This window comes from Miniopterus schreibersii (assembly GCF_964146895.1).
Source record: "Miniopterus schreibersii genome assembly, chromosome: 5".
NCBI classification, from domain to species: Eukaryota; Metazoa; Chordata; class Mammalia; order Chiroptera; family Miniopteridae; genus Miniopterus; species Miniopterus schreibersii.
The window spans coordinates 81686259-81704103 of NC_138106.1; the positions used below are offsets into that span (position 1 = coordinate 81686259).

At 40.3% G+C, this 17845-nt stretch overlaps 2 protein-coding genes across 4 annotated transcripts in view; one reads left to right on the plus strand and one right to left on the minus strand.

Moving 5' to 3' along the window:
* The window catches only part of MED12L (mediator complex subunit 12L), a 322191-nt gene that overhangs the window by 91870 nt on the left and 212476 nt on the right, over window positions 1–17845 (minus strand). The window lies entirely within an intron of this gene.
* Window positions 5206–9085, plus strand: P2RY13 (purinergic receptor P2Y13). Of its 3 annotated transcripts, XM_081137802.1 has the most exons (4): window positions 5206–5275; window positions 5733–6447; window positions 7687–7804; window positions 8578–9085. In XM_081137802.1, coding segments are annotated over exons 2-4 (819 nt in total). In that variant the 5' UTR covers window positions 5206–5275; window positions 5733–5747; the 3' UTR covers window positions 8579–9085. The 3 variants fall into 3 exon arrangements, with proteins under 3 accessions (XP_080993928.1, XP_080993926.1, XP_080993927.1); XM_081137801.1 differs by lacking the exon at window positions 8578–9085 and having other exon boundaries at window positions 5209–5275; window positions 7687–7832; XM_081137800.1 differs by lacking the exon at window positions 8578–9085 and having other exon boundaries at window positions 5733–7832.

Below are 17845 nucleotides of genomic sequence, written 5' to 3' on the forward strand. Positions count from 1 at the left end.
ATTTCTGCCATGTAAACTAATGCAATTCACGCTAATGTCATATACATAAGTGTGCACGTTCTGTAAGAATATGAGGATACTTGAGCTGGAAGAGAAACGAGGGCTCCAATATCTGACCTTACTTTGGGTATGGGAAAAATAAAAGGCAGATCCACCCCTCACCCCACCCAAATTAGGGTAGAGAACGGACGAAAGCTGAACCACATCACAGTGCCAAGACCACATGAGGTGTTGAGAGACTGCGGAGCACGCAAAGATATACCTGAATAATCTTTCATTTTGGCTTAAACTAATTCACTGAGATGACAATTTCTATAAGAGAAAGAAAAGAAAACCAGAAACACTAAAGGAATGATGGTACTTTTGCAAAAAAAATTGCAAAGTGTTTGGAACTACCTATGTTTTTATATATAATATGAAAAATGTCATTAAACTCTAAATCACACTTTGTTGGGAATTCTTTATTCACAGACATTATGCAGTACATATTCCTATATCAAACATAAAATTGAACCCACTCAAGACAGATTAAGAGATCAATATTTATGGGTGTTCATTATACATAGAACATGTCACTATCTCCAACTTAGACACTTTAATATACGTGCATGATACATCTCACATTTCATAACTTAAAAAAAAGTAAAGCCAAATTTTGTAGACTGAGGTCCAGAAGTTGGACAGTTCAGAAATGAGACAAACAAAATGTAGTCTTGCCCAAAGCCAACAAGTCCTCAGGATGCTGGTTATGGGCAGTTGCTCTCAATGGTTCCTTATAGAAACAGTCTATAAAGCAGGTGCAGCAAACCGTGGACTGCAAGCCAAATCTAGCCCATCATCTGTTTTTGTATAGTCCATGACCTAAGAATGGCTTTTACATTTCAAATGTTCGTGGGGATAAAATCCGAAGAGCAACAGCTCATGTTGCATTAAAGTTCTATGAAATTCAAGTTTCAGTAACCAGAACAAGGTTTATTAGAACACAGCCACACCCATTCGGGTTTTACTGCTCCAACAACAGGAATAAGTAGTTGTGTTGGAGATTACATGGTCACAAAACCCAAGTATATACCAGTCAGTTCTTTAGAAAAGATGACTGACAACCCCTGGACTGGAATTTTAAAAGCAGAAGAAAACCCCCACACAGAAAAAGAGCCCTGTCTTCCCGCAGCAGGGTGTTTCAGCGGCTTTGCTCTGTAACAACTGCATAGTCTAGTGGCTGGGCTAGGTGACCTTCTGGCTAGGAAAGCCCAAAGTGGGACTGCAATGATGCTAGTGGGAACCAAGCATGTGGAAACACACTTACAAGTCATTCAGTAAAGGGAAACAGCCTGACTTTTTGAAAAAAGGGGAAAGGGCTTGAAAAATCAATTTCCAGGAGAAATACAAATGGACAATATAAAAAGATATATACCACTAATAATCAAATAAATGTGTACTTAAACGGCATGGCCTTTTTATACCTATAAGTTTATAATTGATTTTAAAGCCTTTTAATCATAGTGTCATAGAATCCCACTCAGCGAGACTATGAATCGGTACACCTTTCCAGAAAGCTACTGGAAAATACCATTTACGCATTGATGCACAGCTTTGGATTCAGCATCCCACTTCTAGGAACTTCCTATAAGTATGTTGGAACAAATGCACAAACACATATGGACACGTATGTGCTCTACAGTACTGCTTTTTATTTTTTTAATTTTTAAATTTTTATTTATTTTTTAATATATCTTTATTGATATCAGAGAGAGGAAAGGAGAGGGAGAGAGAGATAGAAACATCAATGATGAGAGAGTCATTGATCAAGCCCACAACCTGGGCATGTGCCCTCACCGGGAATCGAACCCCGATCGCCTGGATCCCAGGTCGATGCTCAACCACTGAGCCATGCCCGGCTGGGCAGTACTACTTTTTAATATGAGAAAAAATGGAGAAAAAAAATGCCCATCAGTAACAACTTAAACTATGATAATTTTATACAGTATAATGTTTTTTAAAAATTAGGGAAGTCATCACGTACTAACATGAAATGAAACTAAGATCCAATATTTCAAAAAATGTATATATACACACATTTACATACACACACACACACACACACACACACACACATTTCCAAACCACTGGTATATATACATAAGGGGGATTAACTTTGAATTCCTACTGTATACATGTTTATATCTGAATTCTTTAAACTTTTATAATAAAAATATAAACTGGGTATTCCTATAAATGTTTCAGATATTGTGAATCAATTGCCTGTTTCCAGTTATAGGTATAGACTCTCTAATATTGAATTTAGCAACAGATACAGATCACTACATTTAATGTGAAATTGCGTATTTTATTTTAGTTCATTATTATCACTTTTAGTTAATCCAGTGTGGAATTAACTGAGAAAGTACTGTGGTATACTTGGATGGGAAGTAAAGGCTCTTCTATGTGTACAGGAGTTCCCATTTTGACTTTCGTTCCATATGAAAGCAAATGCTTCCTCATCTTCTCACATATTATTTACATGCTACTGGTTACCACGTCAACAGGAACATTCAGACTGTTAACTCTGATCCAAAGGAAAGTCCCAAAGGAGACTACAGATGGCAAAAGTAGTCATTCCCATTTCGCAGGCTTCTAATTTCTAATTTTTATAATATCTTTGATTCTCTCCTGATTATACTACTTTGAACCAATTTGTGTTTTCAACCTCAAACCTCACTTTAAGGCAAGAAGTTTCACAAGCCCATTAATTTTATAGTTGTTTCTTCTCACTCATCAATCAGTTACGTCCAGCTCAAAAACTGCAGAATTTGGTAAACAATTCCATGTTCCCCTTATCTGTGGCTTCAAACAGCCAGGAGAGTGAGGCAGGTGCTGAGTGTGGACCCTGGAACCAGACTGTGGATCTGCAGTAGGCCTGGGTTGCAGGACCTGGATCAAAGTGCTTACTTTCTGCGCTATTTTCTCCTCAGTAAAATGGGACCCATCTCTGAGTGCTGCTGTAAGGATTAAATACGCTCATATCACACAGAACCGCACAGCCAGTGTGAGCTCCACAGGATTTTAAATGTTTAGTTTCTTCCCATTTGGCAGGCAGCTAATTTCTGAGAACTTTACTTATATATCTTCTTTGATGCTTTCCTCCTGTCTTTCATGAGCTATCCCCACAGTTCTACATGATATTCCGCTTTTCTTTTAATTTCATCTAACAAAAAACATACCAATACCTGCCATGTCACAGGCATCATGCTCCACACTTGGTGAATGTTAACACATTTTATCCCTTTAACAACACAATAAAGCAGATACCATTACTTATTTTCATGTAAAGAGGAGACAATGGTTTCATTTCATAGAGAGCATAAATAACTTGCCCAGGGTCACAAGAAAAGTAAAGAGTTAGAATAAGGAATTGAACACAGGCATTCTGGCTCCTGAGGCAGTGCTCACACTGCTCTGCTGCGCAGCCTCTCAGAGACACCATCAAGGGCAAAAGACCTCCATCAGGGGCCACAGCAACTGATGAGAACACAGAAAGACAGCTAATACACACTAAGCACATGAACTCACAGGAATGAGTGACCTGCTGAGTATCTACTATGATTACACATTATGAAACCTACCACTCCATTTAAAAGAATATGCCCCTGTAACTTTAGAAATGGATACTATTTCAGTTCCTCTTTTGAAAGTTTCCCACACTTTGGCATTTTGAAATTTCACCAAAATATGATTTTCAGTTTTCACATTATGAAGTGATCTTGTACAGCACTTCCTTTGTTTAAGTTGAAATTATTCCAAACCTTCATCTAGATAATGGATTTGGCACTGCTGGGAAATGTACACTTAATTACGTAAGTCAAATCCCTCTACTTAAAAAAAAAAAATGTTTGTTTGTTTTTACTCTCTACTAAAGCAAACAAAAAGATATATGTTTAAATTATGTTCCACTGCATTACTGAAATCCAGAATATATATTTCAAAGAATCAGTTTGAGTCAAACATATTTTTCACACTGTGTCACCATAGGGTAGTTCCAAGCAAATTCATCAGGCATCCCATTGCCTCATATTTTGAAGTGTTCAGTGGGTTACAGAATTTTATTCTCAGAATCCCAAGCCAAGTCATCGAAAAATTCTCGACCAACCCCACCCCACAGTCTACTCCAGCTCTGTGGGTAAAACTTATAGCAGAAAATATGAAGTGAAACTCACCATGGAGAAACCCGAATTCCCTCATAAGATCTCTAAATTTTCTCTTCCCTTTACCTACCTGGCAAGACAACATTTCCATCATAGATTTTGTCTATACAAAAGCAGCAATTACACTCTTTCAAATTTGAAGACAATTTAAAGAAAAAATTTTATAGACCTTGGTCCAAGATTGATTGATGAAATTCCTGAAGTCTTTAGCACTTTGCATATATCACCAAATACAGAAAACATTTCAAAGAATGTTTTTCTAGCAAGTGATATACTAGATCTCCGTTTAAATCTGTAGTTCACGCACCATAGCAGTGAGGAACTAACCTTTTTTAAGTGCTCCCTGTATAGCCAGGACTATTCTAGGCACTCCTTTCATCCCTACAGCAATACACTATTACTAAACCCATTACACAGATGAGGATACCGAGGCACAGAGTCACCAAATTATCTATGATCTAGTACACAGTAATTGGTGGACGTGGGATTCTGACTCCAAAAATCTGAGTCCATTAGCCCTTAACTCTTAGCAAATATGTCATTTTCTCTCTCAGAAACTGAAAGACCAAAAGACTCAGATAAATGTTTATAGAAGTAAACAGGCCATCATATTGAACACATATTTCTGGGGAAAAGAATCTACAAGGATGCAGATAATGATTCTATCTGATTTTAGAGTCAGCTCTTATACTTGGTTGTAATTGGGGTTATCTTCTCTTTCTGCCTTTCATTACTATATACATGAGGCACTCAAAAATTTCATTGAGCAAGTAGGTAAACTAGATTAAGCTGCAGGAAAGTTACTATATGAGAAAATATAGAGGTAACCACAACTAATTTATGCAAGTCATGGTAGATTAACAGTACGTATGTTTGAAATGAAAGAGGTTTCTTATTAGAAAATCCTGCAATGGTCTGAATGTAAAGAGATTCTAGTGGATCACGTTACATGAATGAAATGAGGAAGGAAACTGGGTTTAAGAAGCAGAAGGTTTGCTTCACAGGCTCTTCGCAGGCTGATCTAATGACTGCCTCAATCAGAAGACGCAGAGCGGGCCTCCTCCCAAGCAAAGGTGAATTTCAGCTTTTATTATAGGTGTGCTTGTTTATGAAAGACAGGCTATAGTCAAGGGGAGAAACGCTTTAAGGTTAACATTCTACAGACAGTAGTAGATTAGAAACGTAAGGAATTATATAACATACAGCAATCTGACATGAATTACTACCTCTGAAATGGAGTTCTGTTTTACTGCCATGGTAAAGGTAGCACTTGTAAGAGGGTAGGACCTGTTATTTGGATTTCATAATGGTGTGAAAGTAATGGTATTGTTACAACTACCAAAAATGTATTACATACTTTAAAAATTCTAGCCAGAAACATGTGCCTTCTCCACTGATCTATTGAATATGATGATGTTAATACAGAAGGTGTTAATACGCTACAAACCTAAAGTTTGTTTTTTCTAAAAGTAGCACTTTGAAATCATGGAAGGCTTTGTCTCACTATGTGTGTGTGTTTATCTGTAATAGCTGGCGCTGGAAATCATGAATGCCACGGTGATGAAGGGCTTCAATGGGTCTGAGCGGTGCCCCAGGGACACGCGCATAGCACAGCTGGTGTTCCCAGTCCTCTACACCGTTGTGTTCCTCATCGGCATCACGCTGAACGCTCTGGCCCTGTGGGTGTTTGTTCACATTCCCAGCTCCTCCACCTTCATCATCTACCTCAAGACGACCCTGGTGGCCGACTTGGTGATGACACTCATGCTTCCATTCAAAATCCTCTCCGACTCACACCTGGGACCCTGGCAACTCAGAGCTTTCGTGTGTCGCTTCTCAGCCGTTGTCTTCTATGAGACCATGTATGTGGGCATCATTCTGCTGGGTCTCATTGCCTTTGACAGGTTCCTCAAGATCATTAGGCCTTTTGGAAAATTCTTTGTACAAAAACCTGCTTTTGCAAAAACAGTCTCAGCCCTCGTCTGGTTCCTTTTGTTCCTCATCTCTCTGCCAAACATCATCTTAAGCAACAAGAAGGCGACGCCGTCATCTGTGAGAAAGTGTGCCTCCTTAAAGAGTCCTCTGGGGCTGAAGTGGCATCAGTGGGTGAATTACATATCCCAGTTCATTTTCTGGACGGTTTTTGCTCTAATGCTTCTGTTTTATGTGGTGATTGCAAAAAAGGTATACGACTCTTACAGAAAGTCGAAAAGTAAGGACAGCAAAAACAACAAAAAGCTGGAAGGTAAAGTGTTTATTGTTGTGGCTGTATTCTTTGTGTGTTTTGCTCCATTTCATTTTGCCAGAGTTCCATATACTCACAGTCAAACCAACAATAAGACTGAGTGTAGACTGCAGAATCAACTGTTTATAGCTAAAGAAACAACACTCTTTTTGGCAGCAACTAACATTTGTATGGATCCCTTAATATATATTTTTTTATGTAAAAAATTCACAAGAAGGATATTATGTATGAGAGGAAGAAAGACCACAGCATCAACACAAGACAATCATACTAGTCAGACAGACAATATAACCCTAAACTGATGACTTTATTGTGGCTCACTTCTATTTATGGACTAGATTTCAAAAGACAGTTTATTTGGAAATTACATTTAAGCAATAAAGGACAAAAAGAAATGCTTTCTGACATTTTATTACCCTGATGTACAGAAAGAATTACATAAATTTTAATTTCACACAGATCTAGGAAGGAAGCATCATTAACAGAATGCAACAGAAAGCAAACGGCCACTAGAGGTCATCTTTTCGAGAACATTCACTTACATTTTGGAAAAGAGTTTTTGCGGATAAATGTGCATTCCTAAAATCCTCCTCTCCAAAATACCTTCTCACATTCTTTTACACACATAATTCAAACAACACTACCGATTTTGTATTCCAAAAACGATACTTGCTGATTTAAAAATACACAAAAAACAAACAAAAAAACCAACTTGAAAGCCCTTGGGTGAAGGGTGAAAGCTGAAACCTAGGGCTTGAAAGGGAAGCTACATATGAAGTGTCTGGGGAGCTGAAGGTGGTCAGAGGCCCCTGAAAATCCAGATGGCAGAGGCTCTCCTTACAGTTACAAAGAGCCTCTTCCATGTGATTCCAATTCACCGCAGGAGGCACAGGCACCATTATTGTTATAGAAATAGATTTGTGTGTGTATTAGAGTCAGGAATATAAGTTTGATGTGTGTATTAGATTTGAAATAAGTAACTTCATCTTGTGTGACCGAGTGTAATTGTGAGGCCTGCGTGCCACGATAAGATTAACACTTTGTAGCCCCGGCCTCCAAGCAGGCCCGCGCTCTGTGGGACCCTGATAAGACACACTGAAGACGCACCACACCTTCAACTCAGCTGTTAAAAGCAGGGGCTTTTCGGCCACATCTTTGGATGCTTGTCTGCCCTCCACAGACTTCATCCCCAGCTCTGGGAAAGCTGACCCTGCCTTGCTCTGCCCTGCACCTCTCTAGGAGAACTTCCAGAGGGCTGCGGTGACCGACGCCGTCGCGGCCGCACCCCCAGACCTTGTGTGTGTCTTTCAGCGGATCCTCCGGGTGGCCTGCTGGTGCCAAGAACCATTGGGAACTGGTAAATAAACCCTGTGTGATTTGCTTTATGTTTGGCTCTGTCTCCCTTCTTGAAACTTGAATTATTGGCTCGGTCTTATTGAATTAAAGTGTCTCTCGACCCTCACGGTGGTATAGCCACGTATTGGGAGTTAGACCACCTGCGTTTACGTCTCCAGAGAAACTGGGACAATTATTAAGCTACGTAAATTTGTACCGTAATACTTTGCTCGCATGCCATGTGTCTACAATTCAAGGGCAAGAATACTGTATTCTTCTTTAGAATTCTCCCTCTGCCCAGCAAGTGCTCTAAGGGTGGCTGAATACACCACCTACTGAGCAGAGCCTTCCCGGGCAACCACCTCTATTCTCCTGCTCCCACCTCTGGTTAAAAATAATTGCTTTTCCAACTGTTTGGGTGTGTGTTAAGGCCCTCACTGCAGATTTCCTCTTACCAGTTCACTGTATTCTTACTGCATCCCCCAAAGATGGTTAGGATTCTCTGAGAAAAACAACATGTTTTGACGACAGAAAACATGTCATTTTTTCTTGGTAAATCCCATGATACTCCCCACAGGCCTTGGGTCGCAAATGTTTTAAATAGAGTATATGTCAATATTACGCTATTCTGGGTACATATATAGATGGAACTGCTGACCCACAACCAGTAACACCCATACTGGGGTCTTTTACAAAGGATGGAGCCCTAGTTGTACTTATTTACCTCCATATTTTCTTCTGAATATCTTTGTGGTTCAAAAAAGCTACAAAACATTTATTGGGTGTTGTTTGTAGATGCCGACACCACTTCTGGAGAAAATGGACAAAGGAATAGTCATGCTCTGTAAATGTGCCTCTGGCTCCAACATTATCATTGGAAGGTGGCTCTCAGGCCTCTTTCTTTGCCCTCGAGGGTGCCGAGGGCCCTGAAACCTGCCCCCTCTCCATCCCTGGAACTTTACACTCTTCCATAAACCTATAACTGTAGGAACATGCCAGGCTCCTTTTTACCCCTATGCCATTGCACATATAAATTTACCTCTGACTAACCAAGAAAACTCTTATTCGGCAATGCAGGGTTTCATGGACATCACCTAGTCCCTGAAATCTCAAGTCGCCAGCCTCCTACCACCATCTCAAACCCAGTCCCTCCTCATCTGTCATGTCTCAGTTACTGTACTTCTCACACTGCTTTGTGATGACTTGTTCCCACATGTACCTACTGTTTAAGTAGCCTACATGTACTTCTGAGGGCAGAGATTGTGTCTCATTGTGAAATCAATAAATATTTGATAAATAACACAAACTGGTTTTATTTTTACATACTAGAAAAGCAAAACGAAAGTCTATTCACATGGACGTTTTCATTATCAAAAGATGATAAACGTTTCTCGAAAGCTCAAGCTCGTTTTAGTTGTGTTCCTATAGCTTTTCCACGGGGGCCTGGGAAGGGGGTGTTCTTGGGTTCTCCAGTGCATGCTCACGGAGAAAGCAGGATTACTAAACAGTGCATGGATAGCTGGGGGGCTGATGTCTATCAACATTTCAGTTTTAAAGCAATTGACAAAGGGATTTAGCTATGTACTGCTGGTTTGGGGTAAGTAAAATTTGTAACTGCAGCATATTGCCATCTCCAAAACTCTCCTTTTACAAAGTCCTCTTGATGTCTGATTTTCATTCTCTCAGAGAAAAGAATTAAATCACCACGGTAACTGTTAGCAATGCCACTAAATGCACAGTACCTTTACTGAGTACATTAGATAATCATGAGTAGACTCTAATATTGGATTATAAAAAACTGCATCTAGATAGTATATACAACTTTTACAAAGATCTTTTAAGAGTACCTGGTGCGTTGAATAATCTAACAAGAACTTAGAGAAAAGGCATATTAGAGCCATCTTTAAATCACACAAAATTCAAAGCAACTATCTGAGAACTTCCCAAACTGGTGGTCACAAATACTAAATTCTAGAATACTTACAGAATGGGATGCTATACCATAGCCATTAATGACATACAGAAGAGAGTTAAAAAAAAAAAAGTAGCTTTGATATCATGTGTGAGCTTAGAGCACAAACAAGGGCTTTTGTGAAAAGTGAAATGTAACTGTCATTACTGGAAAAGGTCTTCTGACTATCCCTGGGGCAGGCGGAGGGTGAAAAGGTATTGCCCCATATAGAAGAATTCTTGAGAAACCAAAAAAATTACTGTAAATGGGAGAGGGTGAGGCACACAAGGAGTGAGAACTCCCAAATCACATAAATTAGATGGCTAATGTAAAGTAGTTAATGAGAATCTATACAACAGTGACTCAATCTTATTAAACCCACTACTTCATAGATTTCATATCCACTTAAAAGCAGCTCCTTCCATAACTTTCTAAAGTCTTCTTTCTAAAAATGCCTGGCCATTACCCCAGGTAAACTGATTCCTCCAGCAAGTTTAAAGGTCAAAGTTCACATGAATGTAACAGAACAAACCCCCAGAGGAAGAACCCACTTCCAGCCCAATAGCTAGAAGACAGCAGCTCTACTAAGGAAAATGTGGAGCTCACAAACCATTTAAAGTGCCTAGAAAAACTCAACATTTTAAATTTTACATAGAAATCAAATAGAGACAATACGAATAGACAATACTTGTGTTCAAACCAGTAGTTCTCAAACTTTAGTTGTTACCGGAACCAGGTGGAAGGATTCTTAACAGACACTGCTAGACCTACCCCTGAGTTTCTCGTTCAGTAGGTTTAGGGTAAGGCCTGAGGACAAGGCCTCAGGGCACTGATGCTATTGATCTGCACCGCAGGTTAAGAGCCACTGTGATAAACATTCCTTGAGGTTCTTACTTCCATAAAGACTGATTCACAGCACAGCCATCTTGAACACGAATGTCCAAGAGTGGAGTCTGTCAACAGGAAACAAGCAAAATTGTTATTAAGAGAGTGGGGCAGACAAAAGGTGACAGGCCATGGCAAAGACGAGGCTACTTAAAAGTCTATACCCTACTATGAGGGTATCTACAACTCAGTGCCAACTGTTGGCACAGGAGGAATTTGGCTACTAGCAATAACAGTAGTGAAACCAGCATTGGCAACAAGAGCAACAAACATTACGTTCTACTTACTGTGTACCAAGAACTTTAACTATATTGTCCCACTTAATAATACCAGGAAGCCTATAAAGTGTAATTTTATCTCCATTTTAGAGATAAGGAAGTTGAGAAACAGAGAGGTTAAACAACCTGCATGGGGCCACACAGTTCACAAACAGCAGGGCTAGAGCTCTGATTCAGATTCTTGCTTCTGTTGGGGTGGCCACTGTGCCGTGGCTGGAGAGTGGGGGGCCTTGGGGGCTGAGCCTGGAATGGAGTGTGGAATCCTGCAGCTGTGCTGGGTGTCTGCATTTCTCTATGAGCCACTGAAGGTTCCTGAGGTGAAGAATTACATCCTCTGTCTATGCTGCATGCACCTGAAGAACGTCAAGTTGTCAGCAAAGAATGATTGTGGATTGAAGAACAGCCACTGAGGTCAGGAGCTCAACTAAAAAAGTCTGCCATCTATGCAGGCAAGAGCCCAGGGGAAAAGTCTGACATGGAGACCTCAGTGACATTTTCAGAGAGGTTTTGAGCCCAAGACCACTGAAGAACAGGGGACTGATTATATGTAAACTGTATGTGATTAACATGTATTCTCAGTGGGATCCATAATCTCCACCCAAACCCCCTCCAACCGAGAGTCACTGCTCTGAAGACCAGCAGCTTGGGTGGTGTGTTGGGTTGTGAGGGGAGAAGACCAAGAAGCAGATTCTGGGGGCGCTGTGTGACGTACCAGTGAGAAGGCGAGGTCAAGCAGGCAAAAGATGGACAGAAGGAGCTCTGAAGACAAGGACCAATCAGAGGCTGAGGGGAAACTTTCTCTAAGACAGGGAGAGAATCTGGAATGAGCCGTGTACTTCAGAGACCGCATAACTCAAATCCCGTGCACAGAGGGGCATCGGGGGAGATGCCTGGGATGGCGATGGGGTGGGGTTGGTAGATTAAAAAAGAAATAGGAGGTCCGATGACTGGAAACCAAGGAGCAAGAGAGGTTCAAGGGGAAAGTGACAGTCAACAGAACTGCACACTGTGGAGAGGTCAAATGTGCTGGATGTACAACTCTGAGGTCAGCCCCAGTTTGTAAAGGGAAGTGGGGGGGGCTACAAGCAACTCTTAGCTTGCCATAAAGGACAAGTCAGTTTATAACAGTTCCAAGGAAGGAAAACCACCGTGTGTTGCTCTGGCTTTTCCTAAGGGTGTCTAAGAACAGGTAGCGTAGCCCCTCCTGCGTTTCCTATCAGAGCAGGGTGAACATGCGCCAGATGAACTAGCAAAGCTGCAAACCCAGGGTGGGAGTAGCCATACGCCCAAGAGAAACTAGCTTGGGTCAGAAAATGGGTGTGCCGACACATCAGACTCCACTTTCCCTAGGTTTCTGATTCCCAGCCCCCCATTCAGTCTAGTATAAAGCATTTATAGAAAAAGGGGGTGGGAGGGAGATGGGACACAAGTGGTAGGGATGCAAGCTGAAAACATGGAGAGGAGTGACGAAAAAGAAAGATAAAAGCAGGAATACAATAGAGAAAGGAAACTGAATTCAACATTTACAGTAAGTAGATAAACCAGTTTTTTGAAAAAAATTCCATGCCTCGCTCAGCAAGTGAACTCTTGCCCCTTCTGCAGTAAAACTCAAATTCGCAAATGCAACATCCTGAGGCGCAGCGCTAGAAGGCCTACCTTTATTTTTTTTAATTCAACTTAAATATTAGATGCATGTACATGACCTTACGTAGTGGTAGTCATCTTAAGAAATTCCATCTCATGCGTATCTGAACACTTGCATAGCTTTTTAAAATGCTGGCTTGTCCACTGAGTTCACTGTGCTGTGCTTTTTACCCTTTTCACTCTCGAACTGATTACAGTGAAGGAAGCATCAACCTGAGGGCAGTGCCCAGCTGGTAGCACCCCTCCCCCCACACATCCTGGCCTCAGATTTCACACTTGCCCAGTTTCAGATAGTCTGGAATAAGCTAGTCCTAGTTTCCTTCTTTTCAGAAGAAAAAGCTATAAAGAAAGAATATAAAAGTATTTCAAGCAACCATCGGGTCACCATTCAGGGAAATCCCAGAGCTTACTAAGGGCTGTCAAAATATTACGGATTTACCTTAGCTTTTTAGTTGAAAAGTGTTTTCAATTTTTAATCATTCCAAATTTACATTCAGACAGGCACCCCCATTCCTTCACTTACTTACTCCCCCTCTGCCTTCTGACCAAACAAAAACACAAAATTAAAGCTACTGTTCACTAAGTACTAACTACCCTGTACATTATCTTGTTTAAGTTTTACAATTTTATAAGGCAGCCATTCCCATGCTTATTTTTCAGAAGAAGAAATTGAGGCTCAGATATATTAATGACTTGCCCAAAGTAACAAAAGCTACTAAGTGGAGAGGCTGAGATGCACACTGGAGTCTATCTGACCAGGTTACTGGACAACTATCACTGCCTCTCACAAGCAAGATTTCCAAAGTGAGCAGGATCAAGCAGCCCAGCACAGGAGAGAGTATGGCTATGAGAACAGGAGGCCCAGGCAGGCACATCTCTAGACTCAATCTCAAACCATCCTCCCCTTTAATCAACCATTACACATGAAGTTCTCACACCAGAAAAAGGTAAGTGCTTTATATAAAGAAGACCTAATAGATACAAATCATTTCAAATGACAGATTAAACACAGTAATTCAGGCACAGGGGCCTAAAGATACCAATCTCAGCTAGGGAACATGAAAGGGTTTGTAATAATTATACTCAGCACAAATTCTCAGCCACTGCATGTGAACCACAATTACAGTAACTTTCTTGTACAGAGAGATGGACAGTAAGATCTAGTGAAGATGTTACTACAATGCTTGTTGTATGTTCTGGCTACATGCAAAAGACATGGCACCCAAGACAGAGTGTAATGCGCTGTGTTTCAATGAGACCCCTGTGTGCCTGTTTTGTAATAATGGATTCGTGCACTACAGAGGCCTAGGAGGCCCTTTATATGTGCATTGTCCTTTAGGAAGAAATGAATACACCTGAGAATATTACAACGGTACTAACATTATGCCTACCAACACCCAAGGAGGGGACACTGTGCCCAGGTCCATGTCAACGCAGAGAAGTCCAATAAAAAAGGGAGGGAAGCCCAGCCAGGGGTGGCTCAGCGGTTGAGCATCAACCTGGGATCCGGGCGATCGGGATTCGATTCCCAGTCAGGGCACATGCCCGGGTTGTGGGCTCAACCAATGACTCTCTCATCATTGATGTTTCTGTCTCTCTCTCTCCCTCTCCTTTCCTTTCTCTGAAATCAATAAAGATATTTTAAAAAAAAAAAGAAAAAAAAAGAAGGGAGGGAAGAGGAAGCAGTCATGCACAAGGGAAAATGATCCAAAGATCAAGGAAAACCAAGTAATACATCTGCCAATGTCTCCCACTAAAAGGGGGAGGTGTGAACAGGGTGCATTCAAGGATTTAGAAAGACTGACCAATTACATTACCTACTTTTCATTCTTTGTAAGATCTCAGAAACACATTCTCTACTTGAGTACTTCTTTCTCTTTAAGAATACATTTTGAAAAATTGCTAAAGTTATGTATTCTCATCTAAAATCCTTGTTTTACAGAACACTGAAACCAAGAAAAGGTGAATGAGTTACCCAATATCTAAAAAAAAAAAGAGGAAAGAAAAGTGAATTTTTTGGATCACCTGGCTTTGTGATTAGTGACCCATGAACCAGGTCTATATCTAAAACAAGATTATAGATATTCCTATTTGACTTCAAAACTCTAAACCCCAGTGTTGACTTCAGGGTAATACACCCAAAGTCCCTCAGAAACATTTAAAAGAGTCCCCTCACTACACATCCCACTGGATGGACCCAGCAGATACAGAGCGAAGCAGTTTTCAAAAGCCAAGGAGATTAAAGAAAAAGGTTTTTTTAAAAAGCAGAGAATTGTTTGGAAGAATAAATAAGTCTAAAATGACAGCAGAACCAAATTTAATATGTGACCATTGATTAGATTCCACAACAACAACAAAAATATAAAGGGTATTACTGGGAAATTGTAATATTTTAATGAAGATGGACTATTTAAAAATATTATTGTTTCAGCATTAATTTCTTGACTGATAACAGTATTGTGCTCAGACAGAAGGATGTTATTAGGAAATGCTGCTGAGACAGTTAGGAGTGAGGCATTTATTACAATGACTGCAACCTCAAACAGGTGTCCCCAAAATGTGTGTGTGTAGGAGAGAACGTACAGATACGTGAGAAACATTATTAATTTGTAAACCTAGATGAAATTTACTTGAACTATTATTTCAACTTGTGTGAAGGTTTAACATCTTTAATAAATATCAAAAGAAAAAAATCCCCTGTAGTAAAAAATAAAAAAAATACATATTTTTTAAGCATGATGGTGGTAGTGAAGCACAAACACATATCCCAGTATGTATTCCTGTATTCAAAATAAGTGTGGGGTTTGTAATGGCTAAACAATGTCATTAAAGAGCTTCCCTGCATTTAATAGGATATTCCAATGAAACGACAAGATAATTATTGTTATAAAGTCTCCTGTGGCTTTTATGAGATGTGAGGCTTACAACAAAAAATCAGCAGAAAAAAAATTCTCTGGGTTAACTTTTCAGTGCTTTGAATAATAATAAAGCCTTGGGCTGGTTCTTGGCTGCTCTTTTCATCAAAGCGTTACACTTTTTTCGTGACTAAACGTGTACTACACTTCCCTTTTGAACGTTAAGTAAGACTAGCTTTAACAAGTCCCAACTCGAATATACTTTAAGACGAATGCATACACCTCATGTTAACTTTTTCATTACTAGGCTTAATTTGCATCACCGAGCAAAGAAACTTTTCAATACGACAATCCCACTGTCACATTAAGGAGGGGAAAGCCTATTCCATTCCCAGCCTACCCTCAAGGGGAGGAAAAAAGGGCCGTTACTGCACTGGTGATGGGACACCAGCCCCTTCCTTCCTCCATGAGGAGATCTTCGTGAAAAAACCACACACACAAAGTCAAGGTGCTTCTTCAAACTCCAGGTCCTTCTTCAAATTTAGAAAGACCTATCATAGTCTTTTCATGCATTGGCCTTTTTTAGGGACTATTTTAAAAGGCACTCAAAAATCAGGATATAATCCTAAATTATCAAAACATTTTCCCTTCAAATTCAATAGGAAAGTATATCAAACATTTTTGGCAGCTCGATAATCAGGGATTTTCTTTAACAGAAAAAATAAGTATATAGTTAGTTGACCCCAATAAGACAAGTCACCCCAAGACATAAATGCATTAAAATTTAAGGTGGATAGCAGATTGCCTGTATGTCTTTAACAGAAGCTGTGAAATATGTCCAAATAAGTTCCCTAATGTGATTTTGTACACACCACTGAAAATCTGGGGTGACAATCCTCAGAACTTACAGAGAAGATCTTTGTTTAACATGCTATGAAAGAGGCTCTAAGGGATGCTTTCTCCCACTGAATCAACACTTTTAATGGCCACTGGTTATTCTGCCAGTTAGGGTTCACATTAAGAGCAGTACATCATCCATTTATGGATCACAGATGCTGAAAGCAAAATCCACGGGAAAGCTGTCAATGACACAAAGCAGAGGCAAAGCGAAATAAAGGACTGCTTGTCAGTCTGGCAAGCTCTGATGAGATTGAGACATTATAAAGCTGCTAATTTTTGTTCGGAGACTTTCCCTATGGCTAGCTACTCATCCACACACAATAAATTAAAATTGTAGTTGTTTGTTTTTGTTTAGGGAAAGGCAAGAGAAGAAACATAATTTTAATATTCAACTATTGGTATTTAAATTAAACACATTTGTTTTTCTGTATAAACATGGAAAGAAAACCAACTACACAGACCAGTACTCCCTTAAGGCATAAACAAACACTCAATAAAGCTATTACTGATTTACTACCTTCAAAAAAGTTTCCATCTTTGATTATCATTTTCATTTATCATCCATGATAGTAACAGGTTTTGATTCCAATTCATAAAATTATATTTTTATTTTTTACTTATTTCTTTGAATATTACATTGAAGAAAATCTTAGACTCTTTTAGAGACTTTTATCTGAAAGTTCTAAAATTAATTATATAAGAAAAAGGGATCTGGTTATATAAATTTATCATGTGCAAAGATTCTTTAAAAGAATAAAACAAGCTGTGTTTAAGAATGAAATTCAAGTACTTCCACCTTGTGTCCTCACTCTTGCCCCATGTGACTAAGGCTCTGCGGCTTAAGCTGGGCAGCCTGGTGTGGAAGAGCCAGAGCTGCAGCGGCGACAACGGCGGCATCGGGCCTGCTCAAGAGCGTCGCGGAGAAAGATGACCCGGTACCGACCGGCAGCCCGGCCTCGGCGCGCTGTGACGACGGGGACGAGGGGGACTCGGGATGAGGGGGACACACAGGACGTGGACGAGATGAACGACTACCATGAGTCCCCTGACGATGGAGAGGTCGGTGAGGCAAGGAGCAGGACCGGGGCCAGACAAGGCAGGGTGGCCTCAGGGAGAGTCCAGGCCAACCCGAGCACCTTGTGATCCCTGAAGAGCCGGCTGATCGCCCCAGTGCCTGAAAGCTCACCCCCAGGCACCTCCTCGGCCACTGCTGGGGCCTGGTCTCCTTGGTGCCTCCCAGGCCACCAGTCTCACCTTGAATCCCCCGGCCTGAGCCCACCCCACCTTCCTGGCCAATACTTCACCCCTTAGTTGCCAGGTGTAGTCTTCTAAATCTCTTTAATAAAGACAGGACTGATCCTCCAATCCCATCGAAAGAATGAAATTCAAAAGATTCAGAGAACTCCCTGCTAAGTAACATTATTTAAAATATTTTGAATATTTATATTTGTGTATTTGTAAAAATAGGTCTATAGACTGCTCATCAGATTGTTGTATGACACTACAGGTTTCCAAAGTTATCACTTAAAAATATACACACATTGTAATTT